This window comes from Genypterus blacodes, unplaced genomic scaffold (assembly GCF_046128005.1).
Source record: "Genypterus blacodes isolate CSIRO-AG114 ecotype Tasmania unplaced genomic scaffold, CSIRO-AGI_Gbla_v1 ptg000030l_1, whole genome shotgun sequence".
Taxonomy (NCBI): Eukaryota; Metazoa; Chordata; class Actinopteri; order Ophidiiformes; family Ophidiidae; genus Genypterus; species Genypterus blacodes.
The window spans coordinates 6313311-6339906 of NW_027466843.1; the positions used below are offsets into that span (position 1 = coordinate 6313311).

Sequence of the window (26596 nt, forward strand, 5' to 3'; positions counted from 1 at the left end):
ATGTCCGACTGTAGAAGACAATGGAACCGGGAGGATGAGCTGCCGGTCTACCTGGCGGGGCCGATAACAACCGGAGCGAACCAGAGGAAATCCTACGGGATGTTCAGCTCCGTAGAGGGAGCGTTTGAGAGCAAGACCATTGACTTCGACAACTACGCGGTGGGGAGGAGAGGGAGTCGCACCCCGAGGAGCGGCAGCCGGGAGAGGGTGCTGGATGCTGCTGGGGAAGACAACAGCGCCAAGAACTCCGACGAGGCCCGGGGCGGATCGCAGACTGACTCGCCCGGCGGGAGGGATGATGGACGGGCTAGTGTGGAGGTCAAATATCCATCAGGGCAGGCGAGCCCGAAAGAGAAGGTATACGGTGTGGGTGTGTGTGTGGGTGTGTGTGTGTGTGTGCCTGAGCTTTCTCTCACTGCGCGTGGAGGCAGTAGCTCAGTTGGTAGAGCTTCTGTTTGGGAATAGGAGGGTCGCCGGTTCGAGTACCTGCCGAGGTGCCCCCGAGCAAGGCACCGAACCCCCAATTGCTCCCCCCTCTGCGAAGGGTGGTGATGTAATGTAAATCGCTTTGGATAAAAGCGTCTGCCAAATGATCGTAGTGTGTTTCTGAATGGCTGAGTCACAAGTGGATCATATCTCAACAGAACTATTGGAAAATTACTTGAAATCGGAATAACAAGATATGCGTACATGATGAACTCTTGTAGGCGCGTGCTGCATTGCAATTTGACCATCGAGCGGTTAACCTATATGCAAAACCCGAGACGGTTTACGGTGCTGAAGTGGACAGCGACAGACATTGTTTAGATCCCTGTACGTGACATGCGTGTGCACGTGCACGTGCGTTCTGTTTGTATCAGTGTATGTAAGTATGTGCGCGCGTGCGCGAGCGTGCGTGTGTGTCGCGCCTAGTCGTGTCCAGTCGACGCCATTGGGAAAACCTCTTGCTCACGCGCGCGCACAGTCTCGTCGTCAGCTTGTCACCCCGCGCGCTCCAAGCAGCCGTCGCGTGCTCCTGATAACACGCGGGGACAATAACACACAAACACACACACACAAACACACACGCACATACACCGAGGAGACAAAGAGCGCAGCGCGAGTCGCCGGTGGCATCACAAGCCGTTTTCTGAGTTGCCCGCCCCGGGGGAACAGAGCCGCGGAGAGAGAGAGAGAGAGAGAGAGAGGATGTGTGAGAGGAGCAGCATCCCCCATCTGACGGTAAGACACCCGGCCTGGCGTGCCGTGCTGGCCGGGGAGGCGCTCCGGTTATAGCCTGCAAATCCCTGCTGCCACAGCCCGGCAGAGGGGATTAAATTCTTAGTGAGGCTGCAGAGAGCCGTGAAGGCCCGAGACAGCAAACACACACCGCGAACAGCACGAACACCACTTTCATAGTTACACAGCGTGGAGTAAACAAACCGCCGATCGAGCGATTGACGCGTGTGAAGCGAGGATCGAATGTTGATTGGCCCAGCGGCACAAGAGCCACAGGAGACTTTAGCAAAGGGAAGCATCTCTTCTCAGTTCCATGCATTATGCAGAAGAATCTGTTTGAGTGACACATTAAAGGCAAAAGGCAACAAAATCACAACAAAATAAAAACTGCCTCCTCCAGCAAGTCAGCTACCTATCATCTCCAACCATGAATGATTTCTGGTTACCATGGAGACATAACATCTTCCTCTTGCTGTTACCAGGCACCCTCCACGGTGGTAGGGTGTGGATGAAGGGTGGTCTGCTAAAATGTGCTTATTCATTTGATCAGGAAGAGGTTTTAACCTTAGCTTGCTCTCTCTCCTCATCTCTCTCCACCCCTCTCTTCCTCACCCCTGCAGGTTGACAAGCTGTTGATCAAAGGAGGGCGAGTGGTCAACGATGACCACTCTCAGTATGCGGACGTCTTCATCGAGGACGGGCTCATCAAGTACGTATAAGACAAGACGCTCTCTCAGCAATTACAATTTGAAATATTCAGTCCCTGTCCTCGTCCCCTTTTATCTCAATATAAATCTCCTCCTTGGTAGGCAGGTGGGGGAGAATCTGTGTGTTCCAGAGGGTGTGAAGGTGATCCAGGCTGACGGCCATATGGTGATACCAGGGGGCATAGATGTCAACACCTCCCTGATGAAGCCCCACCTGGGCGCACAGCCAGTGGATGATTTCCTCCAGGGCACCAAGGCTGCGCTGGCCGGGGGAACCACCATGATCAGTGAGTGCGGACGCCTTAATTAATGTGTGCGGAACATGTCAACACAGCCAAACACACGCACGGACATATTGCAAGCGCCGCAAAGTCATAGCCATAATCTGCCCGTCTTACACTTTGACCCTTTGCTTTTGGCAGTTGATCACGTGACTCCGCAGCCTGAGGAGAGCCTGCTGGAAACGTTTGAGCGCTGGCAGGAGGCTGCAGATAAGAAAGCCTGCTGCGACTACTCCCTGCATGTAGACATCCCTCAGTGGAACGAAGCTGTGAAAGATGAGCTGGAGCTGCTCGTGCAAGACAAAGGTACCAGCAAGTCACAAGCTCAAATATGTTTCACAGCCCCGATGAAGATTGAAGTCAAGTTTAAACTATACTACTACTACATCTTGCCTTCAGAAGCTGACATAAACATGATCTCCATCTCAATTTACTCTCTAATCTGTGCTTGCATGCAGGTATCAACTCCTTCCAAGTGTACATGGCTTACAAGGATGTGTTCCAGATGTCAGATACTCAGGTTTGTGTCACATCATCACAGATCTTCTTCTATCCTATGCATCTCACATACATCACTCTCCCACTCTTGCCACTCTTCCCACAGTTGTATGAGGCGTTCTCCTTCCTGAAGGAGCTTGGTGCTGTGGCCCTGGTTCACGCAGAGAATGGAGACCTGATTGCCCAAGTAGGTGCCATCTAACATCCTGACTTTATAATGTGGCTGTTTGCTCTGCCATAAAGATATTAGTGTGACATAAAAGCCCGTCTGAGCCTTAGTGATGCTGCTGCTGCTGACAGATTGATTAGAGGCCATCATGGCTGCTGGCTATTATCATACTAATGAGGAAGATGATGTAATAATGATAAAGATGGCGAGGGTGACGGTGCTGATAGCAGTGACAGTAAAGATGACAGCTGTTATGGAGGTCATGGGTGTAATAAAGATAGAACTATCTATCATGAATGATAACGACAGAGGTGAAAGAGAAGAATGATAGTGAGCCTGTTAACCTTACAGAGGTAACAGCAACAAGAAGGGTCCGGAGGAAATGATGTAACCCATATCTGCCTTGCCAAGGGAATGGAAAGGTTTTCAAATGTGAGCTGTGATCAAGTTTGGAGACCTCTGCAATGGAGATCATCTGGATTGTTTTCATTTGTGATGTAGGAACAAAGAAATATCCTCAGCATGGGAATCACCGGACCTGAAGGTCATCCTCTGAGTCGCCCCGAAGAGGTGATGTGTTCCATCCATCAATCCATCCATCCATCCATCCATCCATCCATCCATCCATCCATCCATCCATCACAGAGGTTTTGACACTTTGACCTCACTGTTTCTGCACAGGTGGAGGCTGAGGCTGTGTTTCGGGCCATCACCATTGGCAACCAGGTGAACTGTCCCGTCTACATCACCAAGGTGATGAGCAAGAGTGCAGCCGACACCATCACCCAGGCCAGGAGGAAAGGTCAGACCTTCCTATGTCCTCTAGAAGGGTTCCTGTCAGTGTACAGAGGGATGAACTTCACTGTGCTTCTGTCTCTTTCCAGGTTGTGTCGTTTTTGGGGAGCCGATCACGGCGAGCCTGGTCACTGACGGTTCTCACTACTGGAGCAAGAACTGGGCCAAGGCAGCTGCTCACGTGACCTCTCCTCCTTTGAGTCCAGACCCCACAACCCCAGATCATCTCCACACACTGCTGGCCTGGTATGACTTCTATACTTTCAGCAAAGATGAAGATCTAATGAGAGCTTTGTTTCAGGCATGCAGGACATCTCATGGTTGAGTTAAGATAGCTGTGACCTCAGCACCGTGTTAAATGTTCCGCTGGGTGACAGCAAAGGAGAAACCTGCAAGGATGGCATTGTCACTGTGGGCACTAAATTCATAATTTGGTATTCATGCCACAAACACCTGCTTGTGTTGTGTTTAACATGCAGGCTAAAGCCACCTTCAGGCAGAGAGAGAGACAGAGGTGAAGAGAGGAGAAGGTGTGTGTGTGTGTGTGTGTGTGAGGAAGCTGGGGGTGGAAAGAGGGAGGCAGAGTAACACAAAAGAGCTGAGTCAGAAATGAAAAAGGGACACTTAAACCTTTCTGTGGTGACTTTAAATGTTTGCGAGGAGTCAGGTTGTAATTTATGAGCATCTTACTGCAGGAAGCAACGGATAAAGTACAACCAGAACTCACTTTCTCCTGACACACACACACACACACACACACACACACACACACACACACACACACACACACACACACACACACACACACACACACACACACACACACACACGCCCTGCTGTGCACCTCTGACTGTCCTGAATTCCATAAATAGCACAGGAACTAGAATAACTCATCATCTGTTGCCTTGGATACCAAGTGCTCCCCTGCACCTCCTCCTCCTCTTCACTCCTCCTCCAGCGTCTAAAGGCGTGTCGGCGACGTCATGCTGGCAGTGTGACACGGCTGTTTTCTTTGAGTCTGGGCCAAAGTGACAGGGTGCATTTTAAGGTTGCGTTCAGACAGGAACACACAAACACGAGTGGATCTTTGCAGCAAAGCCCATTATTTCCTTAATTGACTCTCTGGTGGCTCCGTGTCAAAGGTCCCACAGTGCAGAGTGACACAGCAATCACTGTGATTAACAAATGAATCAAAGAGCTTGGAGGAGAAATTATGTTAATGACACATCATTATCGATCAAATACAGTGTATTAGATAATGTGAGGTAATTGAGTGTATGTGTGTATGTGCAGCTTACTGAATGTGCAGTGTATCAGTGTGTGTGTGTGTGTGTGTGTGTGTGTGTGTGGCCCAGTTAAAGCTGGAGGACCCCTGTCACTGCAGCTGTGTCGCAGCACTCAGACCGGGTCAGCTGGCTTCTACTCCTGCCCTACAGGCCCTCACATGTCTGCAACTTTAACTCCCATTGTGCTGCTCAGTGGGGACACCTGGTGGTTAACTGCAGGAATGTATTTGTGTGCAGTATTATAGCTTAGGTGAAGACACTCAGGATCAAGTCTATAGATAAATAAATGTTGGATAAATGTCATGTTTAACAGCTGAATAATGAAAACATGTTGTTCCTTTGATGCAGTGGGGACCTCCATGTTGTGGGCAGCGCTCACTGTGCGTACAGCATTTCCCAGAAGGCAATTGGTAAAGATGACTTCACCATGATTCCAGAGGGAACCAATGGAGTGGAGGAGAGGATGGGCTTCGTCTGGGACAAGGCTGTGGTGAGTTTGAGTGTGTGTGTGTGTGTGTGTGTGTGTGTGTGTGTGTATGTGCGTGCGTGCGTGTGTGTGTGTCTGAGTAGCAGTGGGATATGTTAATATTTTTGATGGACCAGCCTTAATATCAACTTCTCTCTCTCTAAGGCCATGGGGAAGATGGATGAGAGCCAGTTTGTGGCAGTCACATCAACCAATGCTGCCAAAATCTTCAACTTATACCCACGTAAGGGCCGGATAGCTGTGGGCTCCGACGCCGACATCGTTATCTGGGACCCTGACAGAGTCAAAACCATCACTGCCAAACTCCAGCAGTCGGTGAGGACACACACATATGTTCTGCAGAAGGAGGTGGAGGTACAGAGAGGGTTGTGCAGGCAGGAGGGGGAGGGTCTAGTATGGATATAGGATATAGAGTGAGAAAGTGAAGGGTCAGTGAAGGGGGAGAGACATTTGGGTGATATTCAGTCAACCCTGTGATTACTGGGAACAGTTTGATACCAAACTACAGTAAAGGCAGCGAGTCAGACCTGAGCTCCACCTCCAATCCATCGGCTGTGAAGGTTATGCTTCACATGCATTATTGGAAAGGTAACTGATCTTTTTTTTAAATGTAAATGCAAAATGACTAAAGTGAAAATGAGCCTTTGGCCAAGTGTTTCACATATTCAGTCATAAAGCCTTGGATCCAGATGGGTTTTGGCTCTGGGTCACATCCCCCCTCCAGCCCTCTATCAGTCTGTGTTGCCATCAGAGGTGCAATTTAGCTTTGAGCAACGTGAGGCTATATGGAGAAGATGTAAGACAGTGGTTAATGTATTCAGTCTGCGCCTCCACTCTCAAAGGCCTTAATCCAGACGGGTTCTATAATCCCCCCCCCCCCCCCCCCCCCCCTTCCTCGCCCATCTCCATACCATCCCCCCGTGTTCAGACTGCCATTTCCTCCACAGCCCCGAGCCATTCTCCTACTTATTAATCCCCCATTTCTCAACTGCCTCAATTTTACTGCATGCAGTAATTCTTCTATCTACTTCTCTCCCCTCTCCTGCTGATACAAAGCTTGCTGAAATTGCACTTTTAGCCTATAAATTACATGAAATCACTGCTACCAAAACGGTTTGGAGAAAATGAAAGAACTGTCCTTTGCTCCTCTGCGCAATTCCCTTTTACTCACTCATTGTTTCTTTGTCTTGTGTCTCCTATCGTCTATCTCACCCCACACAGAATTTGGACTACAACATCTTTGAGGGCCTGGAGTGCCGCGGGGGTCCGGTCCTGGTGTTGAGCCAGGGTCAGGTGGTGTATGAGGAAGGCAAGGTGCTGGCTCGACAGGGAACCGGGCGCTTCATCCCCCGCAAGCCTTTCCCAGACTACGCCTACCAGCGTGTCAAGTTCAGGAACCAGGTAGAGTAGATAAACTGTAGACGGCTCCTGGGGTCTCCAACCTGAGCTCCAGAGAGCCTCGGCCCAGCAAGGACTTATATCCTGACATTTAAATAATTGCCTTTGCTTGATATTTCACATTGGCTGTCTAGAATCTGGGGGTGCAGGGTGAGTGGAACTAGTTAAAGGAGCAGGATAGAGACGCTGCTGGACTGGAGCTCTCAGAGAAGCGGGTTGGGAGAGCCTCGCTTTAAAGACCCACATTTTTAAGGTGGTAATAGAAATGTCAGGTTTAAAAATAGTTGGACTAAAAATAATTCGGTGGGCAGAGGCTTTCAAACATTTGCTGACGCTGACGTTACTGCCGTCAGAGAGACATAAAGAGCCAGACTCCAACGTCACACAGACAATATATGTAGATAATAATTATTAGATTGTGTGGAGATCAAATTTGGCCAGAACACATTAAGCGTGTTGATGGTGATTGATCAAGATTGAACAGTGAATCTTGTATTATGGCTTTAGATCATTTTGTTTCTGGAGAATGACTGGCAGGTTTGTGTGTGTGTGTGTGTGTGTGTGTGTGTGTGTGTGTGTGTGTGTGTGTGTGTGTGTGTGTGTGTGTTCTCCAGATGAAGGCCCAGCAGGGTGTAACTCGTGGGATGTACGATGGCCCCGTTCAGGATGTGGTTCCAACCCCCTCCAAGTACATCACTCCTTCACCCTCAGCCAGATCATCACCCACTTCTCACCAACCACCACCCATACGCAACCTTCACCAATCCAACTTCAGCCTGTCAGGTAACAGCAATAAGAATATATGCGATCTGTCAAAGTACAAGGCAGAACAAATATAAGGAAGAACAAATCTCAGTAGAATCAATTAACTAAATCATTTATTAACTGTTCATCGACCCAATGAAACATCTTGTCACCCGTTTCTCAGGGGCTCAGACTGATGACTACATCCCACGCCGCTCGGGACACCGCATTGTAGCCCCCCCTGGTGGTCGCTCCAACATCAACAACCTCCTTGGTTGAGCACCCAGATGCGCAGTGTGTGGCTGGAGCGTCACCCGATGAGTGTGTGTGTGTGTGTGTATGACTAAAATGTGAGCACATGGATGAATATCTTTGTATTTTTTGGTACGAGTTTCACTGCAAGGCCACCAAATGACACCAAACTCCTTTAGATCGTTCTGATTTCTTTTTAAAGTTTGCCTTGACACCAACAAGCATCAGCAGCACTATTATCCTTACAGTATGCGGAGAAGCTCACGGTCGGAGCGCTCAGATACTTAAAGAACCTTTCAGCGACCCTGGTGTTGCATAATGTTATTTCCTTTTCCATGAGCATGACTTCCTCCTCCTCCTCCTCCTCTCTCACTCGGCACATCTCACGGGTCTGCTCACACACGGTGCTCCCATCCACCCATCCAGTGGACGGCTGAAGCTTTCTACGCGTTTGCAGTATCTGTTTTCAGTGTGGCTCAAGTGGATTGTGTTGCATGGACGTTTATGATTCTCTACCTGCTTATGGTTACGACTGAAGGCACATTCCACACTGTATTCAAAGGCACAACAAATAAGACTTATCTGTGAACACTCGCCGTTGCCGTTCGGAGGCACAGTTAAGCAATGCGACCATCACATATCACACACTGCACTGTATATGCAAACGTATTAACAATCCTAGAAAATGTGAATCCAAATGTAGATGAGTAGATGAAGCAAATGCAAAAAACTGTGACCTGCACGTTGAATTTCTACTTGAGTAGTTTGCTGTGCTTAACTTACAAAGCTCGACAGTGAAGAATTGATAATGTGTGTGTTGTAGTTATGTTGTCTGCCAATCATGCCAGAAGTAGATCTTTGCCATGATGATGTTCACTAAACCTCCATGGCGACTCCATTGAAGCCGTTTCCACTTGATGCGATGAAGTCTTGGTGTTTTTTTTCCTTGATGGTGCATTTAGTGTTTTTATGCCGCTCTGTTGGTTAGTCTATTGCTGTTGTCCGGTCCAATGCAAGCACTGATGATCAATAAAGACTTGACTGTTGTGAAATATGATCAAATATGCGTTCTTTTGTAGAATTCATACAATAGAGAAGACAATAAGTTGACGAATGCAAACCTTATCTGTCCTGTGTCCAGTCCAACGCCTTATGAAATACCAGTCTGAGTGAGATACTACTCTAATTTAAATGACACAATCTGTAAAAACCAAAAAAAAAGCTTCAGCAGCATCAGAAACCGCTTAATCCGCAAAATTTCCCATCTGAAAAAAAGAGCAGAGGAATAATTTACAGCCTGAAGAGACTTCCGAATAGATCCACTGTAAATAGACTCCCCGAGGTGTGAATGTGAGTTGTGAGCTCTCCAGAGACGCTGCAAATTGCCCCCAGGTGTGAGGAAACCCACAAACCCACTCCAGGGCGCTTTGATGCAAACCCACAACCTTTAGCTGAGGTAAACCACAGTAAGCTGCTAAATTGGCACTGACGCTGAAGTGTGATTGCAGACAGTGGGAGAGACAAAACACTACAAATCAAGTACTGCAGGTTTTGCAGAGAGAAACTGCCTACAGCATCAAACTCCATCTTGTACACGAGCAAGAGTCCATGTTGGCAACTGCAGGCTGGCAAAGTGACACAGAGGTAAATGGATGGACCTGAGTTTATCCATTTAAACCTGTTAAAGTAGTAATGTTAGAGCTTGGCTGTATTTTCCGCTTGTTTTTTCTGCTTATAACTCTTCATAAACACATGATAGAAACACAGCAAAGCTCACAATTATTGTAGACACCTTCGCCCTGAGATTCCATGTGTTGAATCAGAACAATTATCATTAAAGATTATTTAAGAAAATTAAAATACAGGTAAAACAATAAACTAACATGAGATCGTTGTGCTTTTATATTTATATGAATTACTTTCCACAGGAGTCATATTTCACCTTAGAAACAATGCATTTGTGCTCTAGATGCTCGTGTCTAAATTGGTATCAAATTTGAGCAAAATAAGCCAATTGGAAGCTATGTTAGATTTTGTTTTACTACAGTGTGGCCATCTTCAGAGAGTGTGTGGTGAACACTTTTCAGGAAGGCAAAAATGTGTTCAATTGCGTCAAAATTGGGTTAAAAAATTGATCAATCGCATTATTGATCCGATTGTCGGGCTGGAGACAGTACAGACCCACCAGCTGGGGGCGCTGCCTGACACAAACACGCACAACTATCCCAAACTATCAACAACCTTCATCCAAAACTTGCAGAATGTCTTCTGGCCAGATTGCCGTGACATTTGGTGCAGATGTTCCCGGTTCCCAGTGGATGAGGATCTAATCTAATCTTAATAACCCCCTGACCTTTAGTCGGGCTTTACCGTCGGCTCCAAACTGTCATATTAAGCAACACTTTGGTACCTGATGAGATGTCTCGAAAACTAATGAGTGATATTTGGTACGGCTATGCACGGAGTATGATGCTTGTGTAACTAATCTGAAATGTGAAATTGAACCGTGTGTATGATAAGAGCTGCTCTTGATGCTCATTGTGAACCTTTAGGGATATTAGGAAAACGTGTACGATTCCACACACTTAGAAGATTTGTGATCATTGAACTGCTCAGGTAAAGGTTGCATCTAACTTCATGCATACAGATTCTGGTGAGAGCATCTTTGCTTCTGGCACGGATGAGTTTATACCAGGCTACGTCACCTTCACAGCGACCGACAGAGGCTGTGCATCTCTGTGCCTCCGCCATCTGCTCTGGGAATAAACCAATGAGACGCAACGCTGAACTGAATTGGTGAAATGGGGAGACTTTTGCCTTTTGTTGCAGCAGGTTATGAAATCGCAGAAATGCAAAACAGCAAGCTGTGCATATGTTTGTTTGTGTGTGTAGGTGTGTTTCCATATTCCTATAGTGCTTGGTAAAGGCTGGGAATGATGAATTTGCAGACTCTGCATCCTTAAAAGGAACAGCTATATAGAACTAATGGCTGTACGGGATAAACTCCATCCAGAAGAATTAATGAGCCAACTGTGCTGCTTTTCTATGGCTGCTGGTCCCTCAGGTCCCTCCTTTCCATATCCAAGCTGGGCTGAGCTTCTATCTATGGCCATGAAATATGGCCGGGTTTATATCCGGCCTAGTCTGTCAGAGAGGAGCTATTTTCCAGGAACATGAAGCATTTTATTATGCAATATTTATTTTATGAATGCCACAATGTTGTTAAAGATATGCTTTATGAAACGTTTAGTAGATGTAGTTATTTCTAACGAGCAATAGCCTACTATGGACATTAGATTGGCAGCAGAATAACAATGTCCAATGAAATAAAGACGTTGCCAGAAAGCGCAAACAGCCCACTTCACTATAAACTGATCTCTCTAACTCAGTTCACCTAATACATGAAACTAAACTCAAAGCGGTCATCATCACCATTTAACATTTCATCAGCACCTAAATGTGTCGCTGTAGAATTCACTGCTTTATTCCTACATTCTCCTTTTTCCTATCTTTAATTATTCACATTCACAATTTCAATTACCACAAAGCCACATTAATTAATAAGGCAGTGAAGCCAACAAACAAAAGCAGCCCAGTCAGCACAGAGAGCTCCATATGTGGCCGTCCTTCACATTAAGGTTGCAATGTGCAGTTTGGTCCACTTGGTGTCCATCTTGAGCCTCAACAATAACGGCTCTTGCTTAATCTTGTTAACATGGTTGAACGTCCCCTGAGAAGTTGACAGTATTTAGAGAATAAAGAACCAGTTTTTATAACAAATTAAATGTAAGGCCTGGAGATGTATTTTGTCTGGCGTAAAGTGAACTTGTAGCCAGCAGCAAAGCTTTCGACATCAGAGAATCCCAGTGCAGATACAAACTGAATTTTATCCCGACAGAAATAGAAATAGACTCATATAAACTAATTTGGTCTGGATCTATAAGACATCCTGTCAGCCGGAACACAGAAGAGTAGGGTTTGTTTAAAAGCCTAACAAACTATGACGACTTCTTGTCATGTTAATTTATCAGTTTCCTAATAAGCATAAAAAGCTCTGATTCTGCCTATAAAGTAACACAATTCTTCTGTTAGCGATTTAACGATGGTGCCATTTCACTTACGACTCCGAGAGCATTTTGCACGGCACTTAAACTAATGTTTCGTTCCGACTGCGATGTTTTACTTGACCTGCATTTACACAAATTACACACACATACACACACTCATCATCTGACCCGCAGGTGGTGCTCAGTCAGCAATCAGCATGAGACACACACCTGTTTCTACCTTCTTACTACTATTTCAGAGGACGTGGCAACTATTTGTTTCCATACAGCCTGAGTAGTAAATTGTGGTTATGAAGTATCAAATGCAAAGGTCATTACTGAGAGAGAATCACTCAAGTAAGAGAATTCTGTCCCCGTACGAGGACGTGTTAATACCCACGACAAATCTGTGAATGTTATTATTTGATATCAGTGTTAAACAGCAGCTAAAGGGCAGCTCAGTTTGCTTTAATGGATTTTTTTTCTTTACAGCAAATGATAATATCTATATTTCTGGAGCCGCAGACTTCGAGTATGTACACACACACACACACATTTAAAAATACATTATGTGTCTCCCCCCATGAAAGCAGCTTGTATTTGTCCTTTCTTCTCTCTGCCTGTCTGTGAATACTGATGGCTTGATGAGTTGCAGGCTGATCATGACCATGAAAAGCTTAGGACGCAAACGACAGCCAACTGAGGAAAAACGGGGAGGATCAAATCTCACACATCAGCGGCCTGAGAGAATGTTCCGGCTCCGTGCGCCGATTTCCAAACACAGGAACACGGCGCTGACAGAAGTGATCAGATGTGTGACTCTTTATCCGCCACTGCAGGGATGTGGAGAGTCTCTTTGGGGCTTTATGCTTGTCGCACCCCGCTGTGCCTCTATGTGTGTGTGTGTGTGTGTGTGAGATGAATGGGCATCTGTGGATATTTGAATACCATATGCACAAACATGCAAGATATGCGATTATGTTTGTTCACTTTGAGGCTGTGTGAGTGAGATCAAGGTTCACCTCAGCTCATTTCTCTCTCCAAACTGACTCCTGAAAGCGTCTGACATCCTGAAATGCTGTTAAACTAAACCGTATGTGAGGAGGGTTAACATCTAAATCAATAAAAAACACATCCATAGGGTATCTGCTGAGGATTTAATTAAAAATATAAGGAAGCATCTTCTTCTTTTGCACACTCCTTCACGGTCATTCATCCTGTGAGCCCACATGATTTATTCACAGAGACTTTTACGGTCGCCACTTCCTACAGTATGACTGATGACGACACCTTGACTGATCTGATACTTTGATGCGTATGATGTTTCAAACCGGGTTGCTAATTCCTGTTGCTGTGCGGTTTAACGATTTTCTTTTATGTGTTTTTTTTTTACGACTTAGTTGCAGTGCTGTGGAGTCATTTCTCCCCCGGGGGTCTGGAACGTCCGCACACTGCAAGATCTTAAACCACAGACAGGTGATTTTTTAACTTTAGTTGGAAAATAGATTCTTAGAGGATGTGGAAAGATATTGGCATTTAACCCTGATTAATTATGCTAATTGTGAATCGTGGGATGGAGGCATGGAGGCTGTAGAATCCATAAACGGAAGTTTCAGCAAAAGCTTCTTGAAATGTCACATAGGAGATGTGAATGTTTAAAAACAAACTGTTTACCATTCTTATCCAATTGAATTGCATTAGTGTTATTCTATATTAGCACACTGACGAGAGTGCATACCTCCATAAAAGCTGAACAAGCCTAGGCAGAGTTTGCCTCATTCATGTGGCTTAAAGAGAATAAATTATTATAATATTGTCATAAGAAACAGTGGATCTACAAATGTAGAACAGACTCCGACTGTGAATGTTAATGTTTTCACTCAGATTGGTGCTTTAATATAGCGAAAATATCTGAAAATGTCTTCGTGAAGAATTGAAAGGAGTCTTCTCTTCCATGCTTCATCAAATTAATATCAGCTTCTAACCAAAGATACAAACACAGGCAAATCTGCACAATACTATATGATGAAGGGCAAAGTGATCCCTCTCTTCTTCCTTTTGTATTTTCCACCTGACAGGTCAAGGGTCAAACCTACGCGAACATGAAGTTGTGTTTGTTTTTGTTGAGATGAATGACTTCGTCCTGTCACACAGAGGAATTGGCAAGGATGAAATGTGTTTGTTTTCAGTTTCACTTTATTTAGACGGGGACAAAAGAAAAGAAAAGTTAACAGAGCGAGAGATAAGAAGATAGAGAAGAAAATTGGAAAAAAAAGACGATACAAAGTACAGGAAGAAATGAAAAGGAAACTGAAATAGGATGAAGAAAGAAGAACAAAAACAGAATCCGGACATAAAGAGGAAATTGGGGAGGGGAAGATGTGTAGGGTATGTGTGTGTGTCAGTGTGTGGTTTAGATTAGATTTTGGGATTATTCTGTCGGCTTCTATTGGACCAAACATCAGCAAACCCCTCTCTCTTTGAAGGAGGTGTGGTTTAAATACAGTTGTTGAAAGTTTTGCAGTGGAAACGGTTCAAACTCTGACCCGAGGTTGGGGAGGGGGGGGGAGGAGTGGAAACAAGTCACCAAGATAATAGACGGCAAAAATGCTTGCGCTCTAGTTTACAATGTAGTACCATGCTAGCGCTGCTCGCCTTGTCCTAATGGTTTATTAGCAATGGAGAATCAGTGCAGTTGTCCTCGCAGCAAGACTCTGTGATTTAATCCTGTATTATCCACCTATTATAGCCTTTTATACGACGTGATCTCTCATAACATGTGAAATATGAACAGCCCTCTTATCATAAACGATGACTTTTTAGATTGTGTCACATTTGACTTCATTACTTTCCATTATGAGTCCAGGGCTATAAACCATCCTGGCAGCCTTTCTTCCTGCTACAGGCGTCTATGAAACGGCTGTCACATTTAACATGCAAGTTTAAGTATTTATCGCTGGCAGTAAAGGTAGTATTTCAAACTGTTGCACCACTGCTGGCGCTCAGGCGGAGCCCCGGGTGGTGCGGCCGACCGGCTACACAAGAAGACAAACAATACAGATGTCATTATTATTGGAGTGTGTTACCATGTGTACTAAGGTGTGTATCGCAAAGTTTACAAGTTCAATTTCAGCACCGTGCGCACACACACACGCACGCACGCACGCACGCACGCACACACACACACACACACACACACACACACACACACACACACACACACACACACACACACACACACACACACACACACACACACACACACACACACAGTTTTCCTGCTATGTTTTTCTTTGCTCAGACGAGGTTCTTGGGTCGAAAGGTTTGAGAACCATGGAATTCAACCTCAAACTCTACGGATCCTTCGCACCCCTGTAGCAATGCTGCTTCCTGCCCACATGGTGTCAGTGTGACATCCAGGCGAGGTGAAATAAACACAGCTTGACATTTGAAGTCCTTCAAACTAATCTTTACAACGTTTAATACCTCGGTAACATTTGGCGATAAGTGCAAATGGTCTCCAACGCTTCCGTAAGATTTCCTAACACAGGATCCCATTAAAATACCTTTAGAAGATAAAAATGAGAAATTGTTTGGCATTTTTTGACGTGAAAATGTGAACAGAAGGTCACGGGGGTGAAATATCAAAATATTTATAATGGATGGAAAGGTTTTGGTTCTGTGGGTTCATTTTAATACGAACGCTTCAGTTTGTTGGTTCTGTTCTTACTTGAGGATGCGTTTGGTCCACCCACACACACACACACACACACACAGACTGTATGTTTGAAGTTTTTAATGTCAAAGTCAAACTTTTACATGATTCATCTTCATACCAAACCATTCGTCGACGACTCCTCTTCCTCCTTGTCATAGCAAATGCAATTAGTTTGTTATGTAATTACAGGAAGGGAGCAGCAAAAACACAGCCAGCCCCGTAAGAAAAAGGAAAGAAAGAAGAGAAATTAAAAGTCAGTTCTGTTTTCTTTGTTTTTTCTTTTTTTTTTCTTCGTTTTGTTCTCGAGTGCAGAATCGAACACCTTAAGCATGCCTTTGTCTGTTTATGGTTTCCAGTTGTCTGATCTACAGTGTAGTTTTATCTGTACATGGCTATAAGGGGGGGAGAGCACGAGGGGGGGAGAGCGGGGGAGGCGGGGGAGAGCGGGGGTGAGGGGTCCATGGTGTCCGTTGAAGTGTCTTGATTAGTGTGTGAAAGAGCTCAGGCGTGGCGCTCCTCTTCCTCCGTCTCCCCTCTCTGTCCTCGGTCGACCTCCACATATCCGTGTTTAAAACGTGCAGTATAAAAAAAAAAACCCAAAACGATACACACCCCGACACACACACAGATTCATGTACAGCGGGTCTGTCCTCTTAGTCCGTCTGAGGGGGTTTCTCAAAAGGTGCCTTCACGGAACTGAACTGCCATAAAACAGCAGCTTGACTAAGAAATATCGGCCATTTTGAAGAGGCGAGCGCCCGTTTCACGAGTCTCTTTCAAGGACAAGACACACACACACACACAACAGACATAAAGTGTGTGTGTGTATGTGTGATCGCACAAGACCCCTGAGGATGTTCGTGATTGTTTGACCCAAGAGTCCAAGTTGTTTGGATCACCACACATCGGGGCCTCGTCCTCGCGAGTCCTGGCCGGGAGGGGAGGGGAGGGGGGCGGGGCCATGAGGGTCTGCGGAGGGAGCATGGCGGCGTCGGCGGGTCACACCGAGCGGAGGGCTGTTTATGCAGATAGACAAAGTAGACTCCCCACCCCCGCCCCTCCATCCTCTACAACTTATCAGCTAGCACCTAATTACCATGATTAGCCACCGGAGCCACGTTTGCTTCCTTTACCGCTCCCCACTCGTCCTGTAATCTTCCAGCGTTTAAGTTAAACACAGTGGCCGATCACACCTGAAGCTCACTGCGCTCTGGTTTCTCTGACACTGTCCTCTTCCTCCTCCTCCTCCTCTTCCTCCTCCGATCTGAATAAGAAGGCAGGAAAGATGAAGACACACTTCACCGGCATTTTCCAGCAGTGTAACGTTGCTCTGCCCACGCATTAATGAGATCAGAGCAGATCGAGGGGAGGAAGAGAGGAGGAAGGAAGGAAACTCATTAAGACTACTGGGACGACCTTAACCCTGTTATCCCTATCACACTGCTTGAACCACACGCTGATGATGGGAATTAAGACGTGCTTGGCCTGGATCCACACACACACGCACGCACGCACGCACGCACGCACGCACGCACGCACGCACGCACACACGCACACACGCACACACGCACACACGCACACACACACACACACACACACACACAGACACAGACACAGGCACAGACACACACACACACACACACACACACACACACACACACACACACACCCCCCTTGTGTGTGTCGAGTCGTGCTCTAGCTTCTGGGAAGGACGAGCGTGAAGGAGGCTGTTATCTGCCCGGGCACAGCGAAGCACTTTCGGGGGTGCGTTCAGGGTCAGCGCCGGGAACTCGGTGCTCCCAGCTCGCTACTTTGTGTGTTCAGTCCCCCCCTCACCTCCCTTCCTCCCCTCCTTTCCTCCCTTCCTCCCTCAGCCCACCGCAGCAGCAGCATTAGCTCTTGTGCTGGCCTCCAGGACTTTGAAACGAGGAGAAAGACCCAAACATTCACCCTCTCCTCCTTACTCCAAAACTTTGACAAAGCAGGAACAGACTGATCCGCTCAAACCGCCTCCATCCCTCCTGTTGCCGCCGCCATTGGCTCCCACCGCTCCCCCCTTCAAGCGCACACATACATTATTGTACACATGTATCCAAATAGGCGTGGTATCCAAAAAAAAGGCGTGTGGTTGTTATTTTTTTTTCTCTTTTAAAGTTATCTTTCTTTCATGCAAAGTCCTTTTTTTCTCTTTTTGTTTCTTACAGAAATTTGGTTTCTCTATGAGTCCTACTTACAGCATGTGGAATATCTCATACTCCAGCATTGTCTATCATTACATACGGTGGATGTCGTTGATATTTCCTTTAATGTGACCCCACGTAGCAGTCAGAAAGATGAGTAATCGTTTAAATACACTTTATGTTTAAATACTGGCTGGCAGGGAGCAGGCAAAAATGCTACAGCTAGTTCAATGAGAGGAAATATGTTAAATTATGATTAAGAGCACATATACACACAGTGCATATGGATTTGCACATATCCTAATGCGTCTTTGTGTTTCTACTTGTATGCCTGTGTGTGTGTGCGCGTGTGTGTGTGTGTGTGTGGATATGTTTCTGTACGTAAGGTGACACAACCTCATCATATACTTAACGTTACACGGCCACACTGATCATCATGTCATAAACTGTGGCCCCTATGCATGTTCACCATCTGCAAATGTATACATGCTCAGGTCTGTGTGGAAGTGCGTGCAGGCGTGCAGGTGTGTACATATATGTGTGTGTGTGTGTGTGTGTGTGTATGTGTGAGAGAGAGGACGTGTATGATACATGAAAACTGGGCCGCCTTTGTCAGAGTGGCGTCATCGTCGTGTGTGTGTGTGTTTCTGTATGTGTGTGTGTGTGTGTGTGTGTGTGTGTGTGTGTGTGTGTGTGTGTGCGCGCTATGCGATGGGCAGCAGTGCAGCGAAAAAGTTGCCATTTTTTCAAATACTCACATATATACATACAGACTGGGTGAGGAGGCAAAATGATAAACAGGTCGTATCTAAACACACACGCTGGAATACGGTGGCACTACTGACGCACTATGAGGACCTTGTATTCCGAATGGTTCCGTTAGATTCCTGTAAGAAGTCTTTTTGTTCTTGATCCTTGGTGATTTTTTTTTTTTTCTTTTTTTTAAGGAACAACTGATTTTTGATATCAGCGTTTTTGTTTTTTTGTGTGTGTGTGTGTGTTTCCTTCTTGTTACTGTACAACCGGCCGTGCTCCTCATTAGTTTCATGTCCTATTCACAATTTTTGTTCAGGATTCTCACGGGATTTTGCTCTTTTCCCGTTGCAGTCTGAGTGATTCCTATCTCCCCCATTTGGTGTTAGGATGGTTGATTAGAGCGTTAGAAAGTTTGATTGGTTTGAATTAGATCCAAAATAGATCAACTTTCAGCTGTTCTCAGTAGAATAAGACCTCGGTTGGTTTTTTCTCATCTGCTTCTGGTTTCAGCTGAGTTCAAATCTCGCTCGGTGAAAGTTCTCATTTGCACCGAGGTATTTATAGCAACGGGATTTACTCAGTTTTCAATCCCTCTTTTCTTCACGCAGAATCGCCTATGGCAGAGGGTCAGGCATGCATTGGATTCGAGTAAAAAAAAAGGAAAAAAGAGGAATCTGAAGTTGTCCTCCTGCGCGCGGACATAATAGGATCTTTTCCCCCGTAGGCAACCTTCAAAAGTAGTTTTTAAAAAGACTTGGGTTTAGAAAGTACTCCTGGTACTCCGCAGAGCTGATCCGTCCCTTCCTTAATGTTTCGTTTTCCTATAAATATCAGTCAGAATCCAAAAGTTTTCAATTTAGCGTATATGACTTCTGGGAGAAAAAACTACACTTTCACATCTTCACAGGTTTAAAAGGCCTTCTGAAATGATGTCCACACCCTTTTGCCGATAAAGTCTTAACCCAGCGTGGACTGATTCCTTCCTTCGCCTCTGGAAAGGGGGCGCTGTGGTGATCACGCCACGGGCCGGCCTGTCACAGGTAGACCTCGCGTCTGGACAGAGTGAGGCAGGACGTGGTCTTGTAGTCTCCTCCTGTCCGCGTCAGTGGTATGACCTCGGGTGGGTTCTGGCCTTCTCCTCCTTCCTCCTCTCCTTGGCGCCTCCCGAAGCCGGCGCTGCTAAACGTGTCGTAGGATGCAGACGTCATCTTGCGGTTCAGGAGGTTACGGTTGTGGTCGCCCATGTTTCTGTTCCGGTCTCCGCTGCCCAGGGTTCCGAGAGGATCCCCGTTGGCTAAAGGTAACCTTTGGCCTTCAACGCCGCCACCAACCGCAGGTTCGGAGCTTCCCGCGCTGCCGGCGCTCTCGCTGTCGCTCTCCTGGTCGTTGCCACGCAGGTTGTTGTTGTCGTCTCCCGGCGCAAAGGTAGAAAGCCGCGGGGGGTCGCTGCCGTGCCGCTGGCGCTGGCGGGGTGACGGACGAACGGGCATCCAGCAAGTGTCAGAGTGGCCGAACTCGTCACACTCCCTCGTACACTTTCCTGTCAGAGCCACGTCTGGCAGCTGTCTGGCATCTGGATAAAGAAAGAGGAAAGAAGGGATTGAAGGATGGATAACAAGATGGAGTCTCTCTATCTATCTATCTATCCATCTATCTATCTATCTATCTATCTACCTACCTACCTACCTACCTACCTACCTACCTACCTACCTACCTACCTACCTACCTACCTACCTATCTCTCTATCTAGAAGCAGAGACAGGAACACGTTGTTTAGGCAGAAAGCATAATAAATCGCTGACTTTAAAAGGAGGCAGAATGTCCCCGAGGTGCTTGACGTTACATGAAAGATGACGCCCGAGGTCAAAGAGGAAGATGACGAACGGAATTTTAATCGTTCTCACTGGACGTCTCCACATGCAAAGCAAAGTTTCACGCTAGCCTGATCATTTGGGTAGCAAAGGTTAGTGAGGCCACTGGGGACCACATGCTAATGTGTTACAGGGGCCGGTGTCAAAGGTCAGCCATGTAAACCAATCGGATACAAGTCAATATCGGCACATTGACGAATGGACTGAACATTTGTAATGATAGATGAGGTGCATGTGACCATTCAGCCAATTATAAAAAAACAAAATAAATCCTGAAACTTGGCAAAAATTTCTACTTTAAACGACGTTCCTCTTGAATTAATTGTAAGGATTCTGAAGCCGCGTCCATAAATCCACATACATTCACCATTAATTCTTCCTCTGTTCACTTCTGCTCTGTTTGACCGTGACAAACACTAATTAAAAAACCCTCCAGATTTTTCACGAGTCAGCGCATAAACTGGCCCTTTTGAATTGAAGCCACAGAGCTACAATGCGTCACCAAGGTTGCGGTGACCTTGGCGCTGATGCTTTGATGCGGCTGTTTCAGCTCTGGCGTGGTGGTTAAGAGGGTAAAGAGAAAAGCCAGAAAGAAGAAAACCCTATGTGTGTGTGTGTTCCTCCGTTGTTCTCCGGCCTTGGAAGGTGAATAACAAAGGCGGCGGTAGCGAAGAGTAAAAACTCAATTTCTTTGGTGAAAGGGAAGATTTGGGCTTCAGAGCCATGACGAGAGGCCGCACACGAGGCTGCGGCACAATAGCCTGTCACACAACTGCAGTGACGGGAAAAAAGCGTTTCATAGGACAAACAAACACACACGCACACACACAGTTTCTATAAAACGTACTCCTGCCACATTATGAGAGAAAGGGCTCTTGTGTTCAAGGTCTCTGTGAATACCTCCTATATATGCGTGTGTGTGTGTGTGTGTGTGAGAGTGTGTGTGTGTCTTTCACTGAAAGTAGACAGCCTTGAGGAATAACATGAAATACATCTGAGAGCCTCTTGAGATTTAACTTTTCTGCATTGAATGAATCTGTTTACCGAATGATTTGTGTGTGTGTGTGTGTGTGTGTGTGTCCTGACCGTTCTCCACATGCTCCTCCTCCCCCACGCTGCCCTCCGGCGTTGTTCGCTCATAGCCTTCCTCCGGTAATGGCAGGGCCCCCAACCGTGGGCCTGATGAACTCTTGCTGCTGGGCGTCTCTGAGTCCTCCATGCCGCTGTCGTAGCAACCGCCGTCCTGTGGCTGGCTCACCACCGAGAAGGTCACCCGGCGAAGTGTCCCCTGCAGCAAGCAAACACACACAATATGGGATTAATCATCCAGGATCGCTAATCCGTAGATCCTCAATCTGTGTATCAGGCCGGCGGCGGCAGCGTTTGTGAAGACATATTGAGATTATCTGCCCGTGTTCGCCGTGATTATGGGTTTACGGTAATAACCATCAACCACTCACAGATGTCTCTTAAAAACTTTGGGTTGGGGTTTAATCCCAGTTTAGATTAATCCTGCTGGATGTTGCCGGTGTTTACCTCTGACCTGCCTGGAGACGTTTATCTCTCAGCTTGGATCGGCTCCCAGGAGTAACAGCTGGGATCATACAGTCAACTCCAAATGTATTCTGTGGTCTATTTCAGTTAATGCAGGGTGTCAAACATCACATTCTGAAACCCAAGTGCTGTGGAAATGTGTTCAGAAGGACGGGCGCTGGAACAAATGAGGGGGTAGCCAGGTAGGGAGGGACGTTATGAGCTCGCACGGAGACACACTGACTCGACTATGGAGGCTAATGAGCTGTCTGTGATACTGGACGCCGTGCCAGTAGTAAACAATGTGTCACAGGGGCGTATTTCAACTGTAGACGTGACTTCTCTCGATGTGTTAACAGCAGCCGCCTCTCTAACCTACTTTAAGCCTGCAGCTCTGAGCTCTAAAACACTGTGCGGGTGTAAAGGAAGGGTCACGGAAATGAAATGGGAAAGGCGCGTCACCGTGTGGACCTCATATAAATGTACTGCTCATCCTCCAAACACAACTAAAGCCATAAAACACCTTCATTGCCTTCCAGCAAGAAGGTTCTGGGTTCAAATCCCAATGCCAGCCCCGGTTCTGTTCCGCGTGGCGTTTTGTCCCCACCGTGAAAACATGTTAGATTAATACCCCTGCAAGTGCCCTTGACCAAGGCACTAGGCAGGATGTGGATTGGTCCCCCAGGTGCTGCACTGTGGCAGCCCAGCGCTCCTAATAGTGAAGATGGATTAAATGCAGAGAACGAATTTCCCCCCTGCGGCCATCGAGAAACTTTAACTAACCGACTAACATGAGAGCAGGTTGTGTTAGGGTTGATGTCTGTTTGTGGCGCTTTACAGTTACAGTTGGAGTCGCCGCAGACCGACATTTTCTGTCAAGCTCCGTCACAGCACGAAGGAAGTCGACGTTCAGCTGTTTGCACTTCTGCCTCCTTCTCCATGAAAGTTGCTATTTTTTGCCAAACCTCTCAATGACTTTACCCTAAACATTTTGAGACACCGCTGTCTCGCAGTTGTTAAACAAAGGCGCGACTTTGTCAGCAGGTGGTCCAGCAAACAGTTACCAAGTGGAACTCTCCAAGGCGTCATCTCTGTTGCTCTGGCTCAGGATGGAGACCTGTCGGAGGTTTCCTCAATCGAATCGCCACGGCGTTATCACCACGGTGACGGAGAGACTTTAATAAATCCAGAGAACATCAGAGAGAGTTTAATGACTCCGCCGAGGCCTGAAGGGATCGCGCTGCACCAGGAAGCCCCTCCCTTCACCATGACCCTCCTTATCTCTGCTCACTCTCATTTATCTGCTCCAAAATTACAACCCTGTCCAATTTAGATCCCCTTTGACAGGAACAGGAAGTGAGGGAACAGAGGGAAAGTGCCAGATTAGGGCGGAGAACCTTGGCGCCTTGGGGATAATCTGACGGGCGACCGGGAATAAAAGCTTTAACTGTGGCCCCGCAAGAAGGAATATTGGATGAACGAGCGCAACAAGAACGGAGTGAGAATTAATTAAGCGGAGGGGGGAAACTTCACACGGCGTTCGTGTGCTCTTCCACCATTTCCTAGCAACGCTCAGATGAAGGATAAGAGAAAGTGGATCCTACTCCACTGATGTCGAGTACAAAACGAGCGAGGAGGAGACAGAGATGTTACACAGAGAACTTCTCTGAATCTCAGCGCCCTGAACTGTGCAGAGGGAGCCATATATTTTTTAGAGCGTTCCATGACACGCTGACCGCTCACCCTCTCCTGCAGCCACGAGAGAGAGAGAGAGAGAGAGACAGAGAGAGAGACAGAGAGTGAGAGAGCGAAGAAGGCGAGAGCGAGGGAGAGAGAGAAAGAGAGAGAGCGAGGGAGGAAGTGGGAGTGCAGCAGAAGTTCAGAAGGACGTGGAAACATGATTTTCTAATGCGCTTGTGTGTGTGTGTGTGTGTCCGTTTGGTATCAAGTCGAAACACGCTTGGTACCAGATCACAGGAAGTAACGACGCGAGTGGTAATAATACTCTTTTGAAGTAACCGAAGTACTAAAAGACTTATGCGGTCGCAGCAAACACGTGAAAACCCTAAAGCGGCACAACGATTTCCCTCTACGCAGAGAAACAAGACGACACACAGCACGGATGAGATTCTGTGTGAGCGTGCATGTGTGTGTCTGTGTGTGTGTGTGTGGGCCAAGTAGGTTTAGGATTACCATATGAATGAAATCCTCGGACGGACTTGACTTGAGTGACACACGGTGAGAGAGTTATTAGGACGGCAGCGGCGGTGTGTGTTGCCCTCTGTGTTGCATTACAGAATTCATCTGTTCGGGGGCCTCCATTCCATCTAATTCAATTTCCCACCGTAACCCGATTTCGGCCAGCGCTGCCCCCTCTTTCATTCCCTCATTCGGGTAATTTTATTTTCTATTTCTATTTTCTCCACTGCCTCTCGCCTAAGCCCTGCGACTCTTCCTCCTCCTCCTCCTCCTTCTCCCCCTCCTCCTCCTCGGCTTGTCTTTGCGAGTCAGCTGTATGATGTGGCGATCGATGACGTGTCCTTGACCTCCTTATGAGTCCCTTTCCTCTTCCTCCCCGCAGGCTTTATTGACCCGTCACTCCTCGGCTCTCTCCTCCCTCCTTCACCTTCCCATTCACAAACTTCTCTCCGCTTCCATTTCCCAAAAACATTCTCTTTTTTAAACACTTACTGCTGCTAATTATACATTCTCCGCTCCCTCCTGTCGCTCTCTCTCTTTCTTCCTTCCCCCAAAATTGCTCCCTCGGGATTTTAAAATATCTTTGTCAATACCATCTTTTGTGTTTTAAATCATTTGCTGGTGGCTTAAATATACCTCTTTGCTTTACGCCTTTCATCAAAAAACATTGTGAAAAAAAATCAAAACAACAACACTGTGTACCCGAGCGCGCTTGATGTTCCCCAACCTGCGTCTCAAAGCTCTAATTATGTTTGTGTGCGTCTGTTGGAACAACTCGCAGGCCTCTAAAGGACAGATTACACATATCAACGGAGCGTCAGAACACATGTATGCGTGCAACCCACACACACACTTTCATGCAGACGCGCACCCACACATAGCCGACTTGGCCGTGATCCAGTGTGGCCTATGAATTCATGCCTGATGGAATATTAATTGAGTTTGACGGAGGACATAAAAACCTTCGCCTTAATCTGACACAGGCCATTACAGTTCAATACTGACATGGGAGCTTCGGTCGTGTGCGTGTGTGTTGATGTGTGACTAAGTGCACGTGCGTATGTGTGTGTGTGTGTGTGTGTGTGTAGGGACTTTACTGTACAAGCATAAGCATGTGTTGCGACTGTAAGCGAGCTGAAATGATTTCTGTCCGATCGGTATGAATTAAACAGAGACGTGATGAGTCTGAGCTCAGAATAGATGAAACCACCTGAATCTGGCGGCGGCGGCGAAGCAGAGAAAAATGTTCCTAATATAGATTCCGTTTCAAGAGATTACTGTGTGTATGCGTATGTGTGTGTTTACGTGTGAAGAAGACTCCCAGAAGCGACTTCACACCTTTATGTTTGTCTTCTACGATTGTGTGAGACTTTCAAAGGCCTGCAGAATGTGTTTTGTCAGCCTGGTTGTAGATGTGCGCGTGTGTGTGCGTGCGTGTGTGTGCGCGCAGGTTGGCTCAGTCATCATGGTAATTAGTGTGTAAACCTCTTCGCTGTCGGTTCAAAGGGAATTAACGAGCTCTAGTTAAGTAACAGTCGCCCGTCTCTCTCTCTCTCTGCCCGTCTGCAAATTCAACACACGTGTGTTTGCGCGCGAACATACGTGCAACATCTGCACAACAGTGGAGCGTGCGGGTCCTTCACACTTGCATTTGTATGTGTGTGTGTGTGTGTTTGTGGATGTCTTGCCACACTCTTGTATGCATAATGAATCGTCAGGAAGCATCGCATGCATAAACCAAAACTACAAACGCAGTTGTGAGGCTGCAGCCACATTTCCCTTTGGCTCTTTGCTCCTCATTTATGTTTGACAACATCCAGGTACAGAGGGGAGCGTTACACTGGAAAGCCTGATTCTATTATTTATTGGTGCGTTCCATAAACATAATGTTGTTTAGCTCTTATTTTCAGACGGATCGGGGGGGGGTTTGTCGATAGCAGAGCTCAGAGCCGGAGCCCCGTTCGCCCCCCTGTGGCCTCACATTTGTGCGTTCAGCCGCTTAACCTCGCGTCTCTTTGCATGCTGAGGAGCTTCTCATACATAATCCATACCCCAAGTCCAGCGTACAGACTTAACTTAACCTACAGACTACAGTTAGCAGAGGGGAAATATAAGGTTTTGGGGCCGTTATCAATATTTTATGGTCGATATCCGCTAACGGCAGTTGATGATATTTGGCAAAATTCAGTGACAGCTGTTATTGGGTAATTATATTTGGATGGAGACGCCGTTTGTTTCTCATTACTAAAAAAAATTCTCTTTCTAACTCGCTCGCTTTTTGTTTGCTCGCCGTCGTTTTAATGAGGAAGAATTAGGGAATTTTTCTAAAGCTTTCACAAATGTTTATCTGTAAACGCTGCGGCGAGACGGATTGTTGTCGTCTTAATCCGTCCATGTGCTCGGACAAACGCGCCTCGTAAGGGACTGCGGGCGGAGCGGGATTGACGTGGGTGTGTTT

The 26596-nt window shown here is 46.7% G+C and overlaps 2 protein-coding genes across 2 annotated transcripts in view; one reads left to right on the top strand and one right to left on the bottom strand.

Annotated features, from left to right (window-relative positions):
* On the top strand, positions 1-7862 carry crmp1 (collapsin response mediator protein 1). The gene is made up of 14 exons (XM_076145729.1): positions 1-357; positions 1839-1927; positions 2028-2212; positions 2348-2512; positions 2665-2726; positions 2811-2891; positions 3375-3443; positions 3555-3675; positions 3758-3914; positions 5303-5444; positions 5586-5756; positions 6663-6842; positions 7454-7622; positions 7768-7862. The coding sequence occupies exons 1-14, from the start codon at positions 1-3 to the stop codon at positions 7860-7862; spliced, it is 2043 nt and encodes a 680-aa protein (XP_076001844.1).
* Positions 7863-16673: 8811 nt separating this feature from the next.
* Positions 16674-26596, bottom strand: part of pcdh7a (protocadherin 7a) — a 33399-nt gene continuing 23476 nt past the window's right edge. Inside the window, exons 5-7 of the mRNA XM_076145730.1 lie at positions 21493-21694; positions 19929-20108; positions 16674-19793 (exon numbers count right to left, since the gene is read on the bottom strand). Of these exons, the coding sequence (XP_076001845.1) occupies positions 19570-19793; positions 19929-20108; positions 21493-21694 (606 nt within the window). The 3' untranslated portion in view covers positions 16674-19569. The remainder of the gene's footprint in view (positions 19794-19928; positions 20109-21492; positions 21695-26596) is intronic.

Bases quoted from the DNA above. Each gene is read 5' to 3' on its own strand.
- crmp1 (XM_076145729.1), top strand. From the start codon at position 1: ATGTCCGACTGTAGAAGACAATGGAACCGGGAGGATGAGCTGCCGGTC. The intron at 3,915-5,302 runs GTATGACTTCTA...CCTTTGATGCAG, and splicing joins CTCCACACACTGCTGGCCTG to TGGGGACCTCCATGTTGTGG. The intron at 6,843-7,453 runs GTAGAGTAGATA...TGTGTTCTCCAG, and splicing joins GTGTCAAGTTCAGGAACCAG to ATGAAGGCCCAGCAGGGTGT.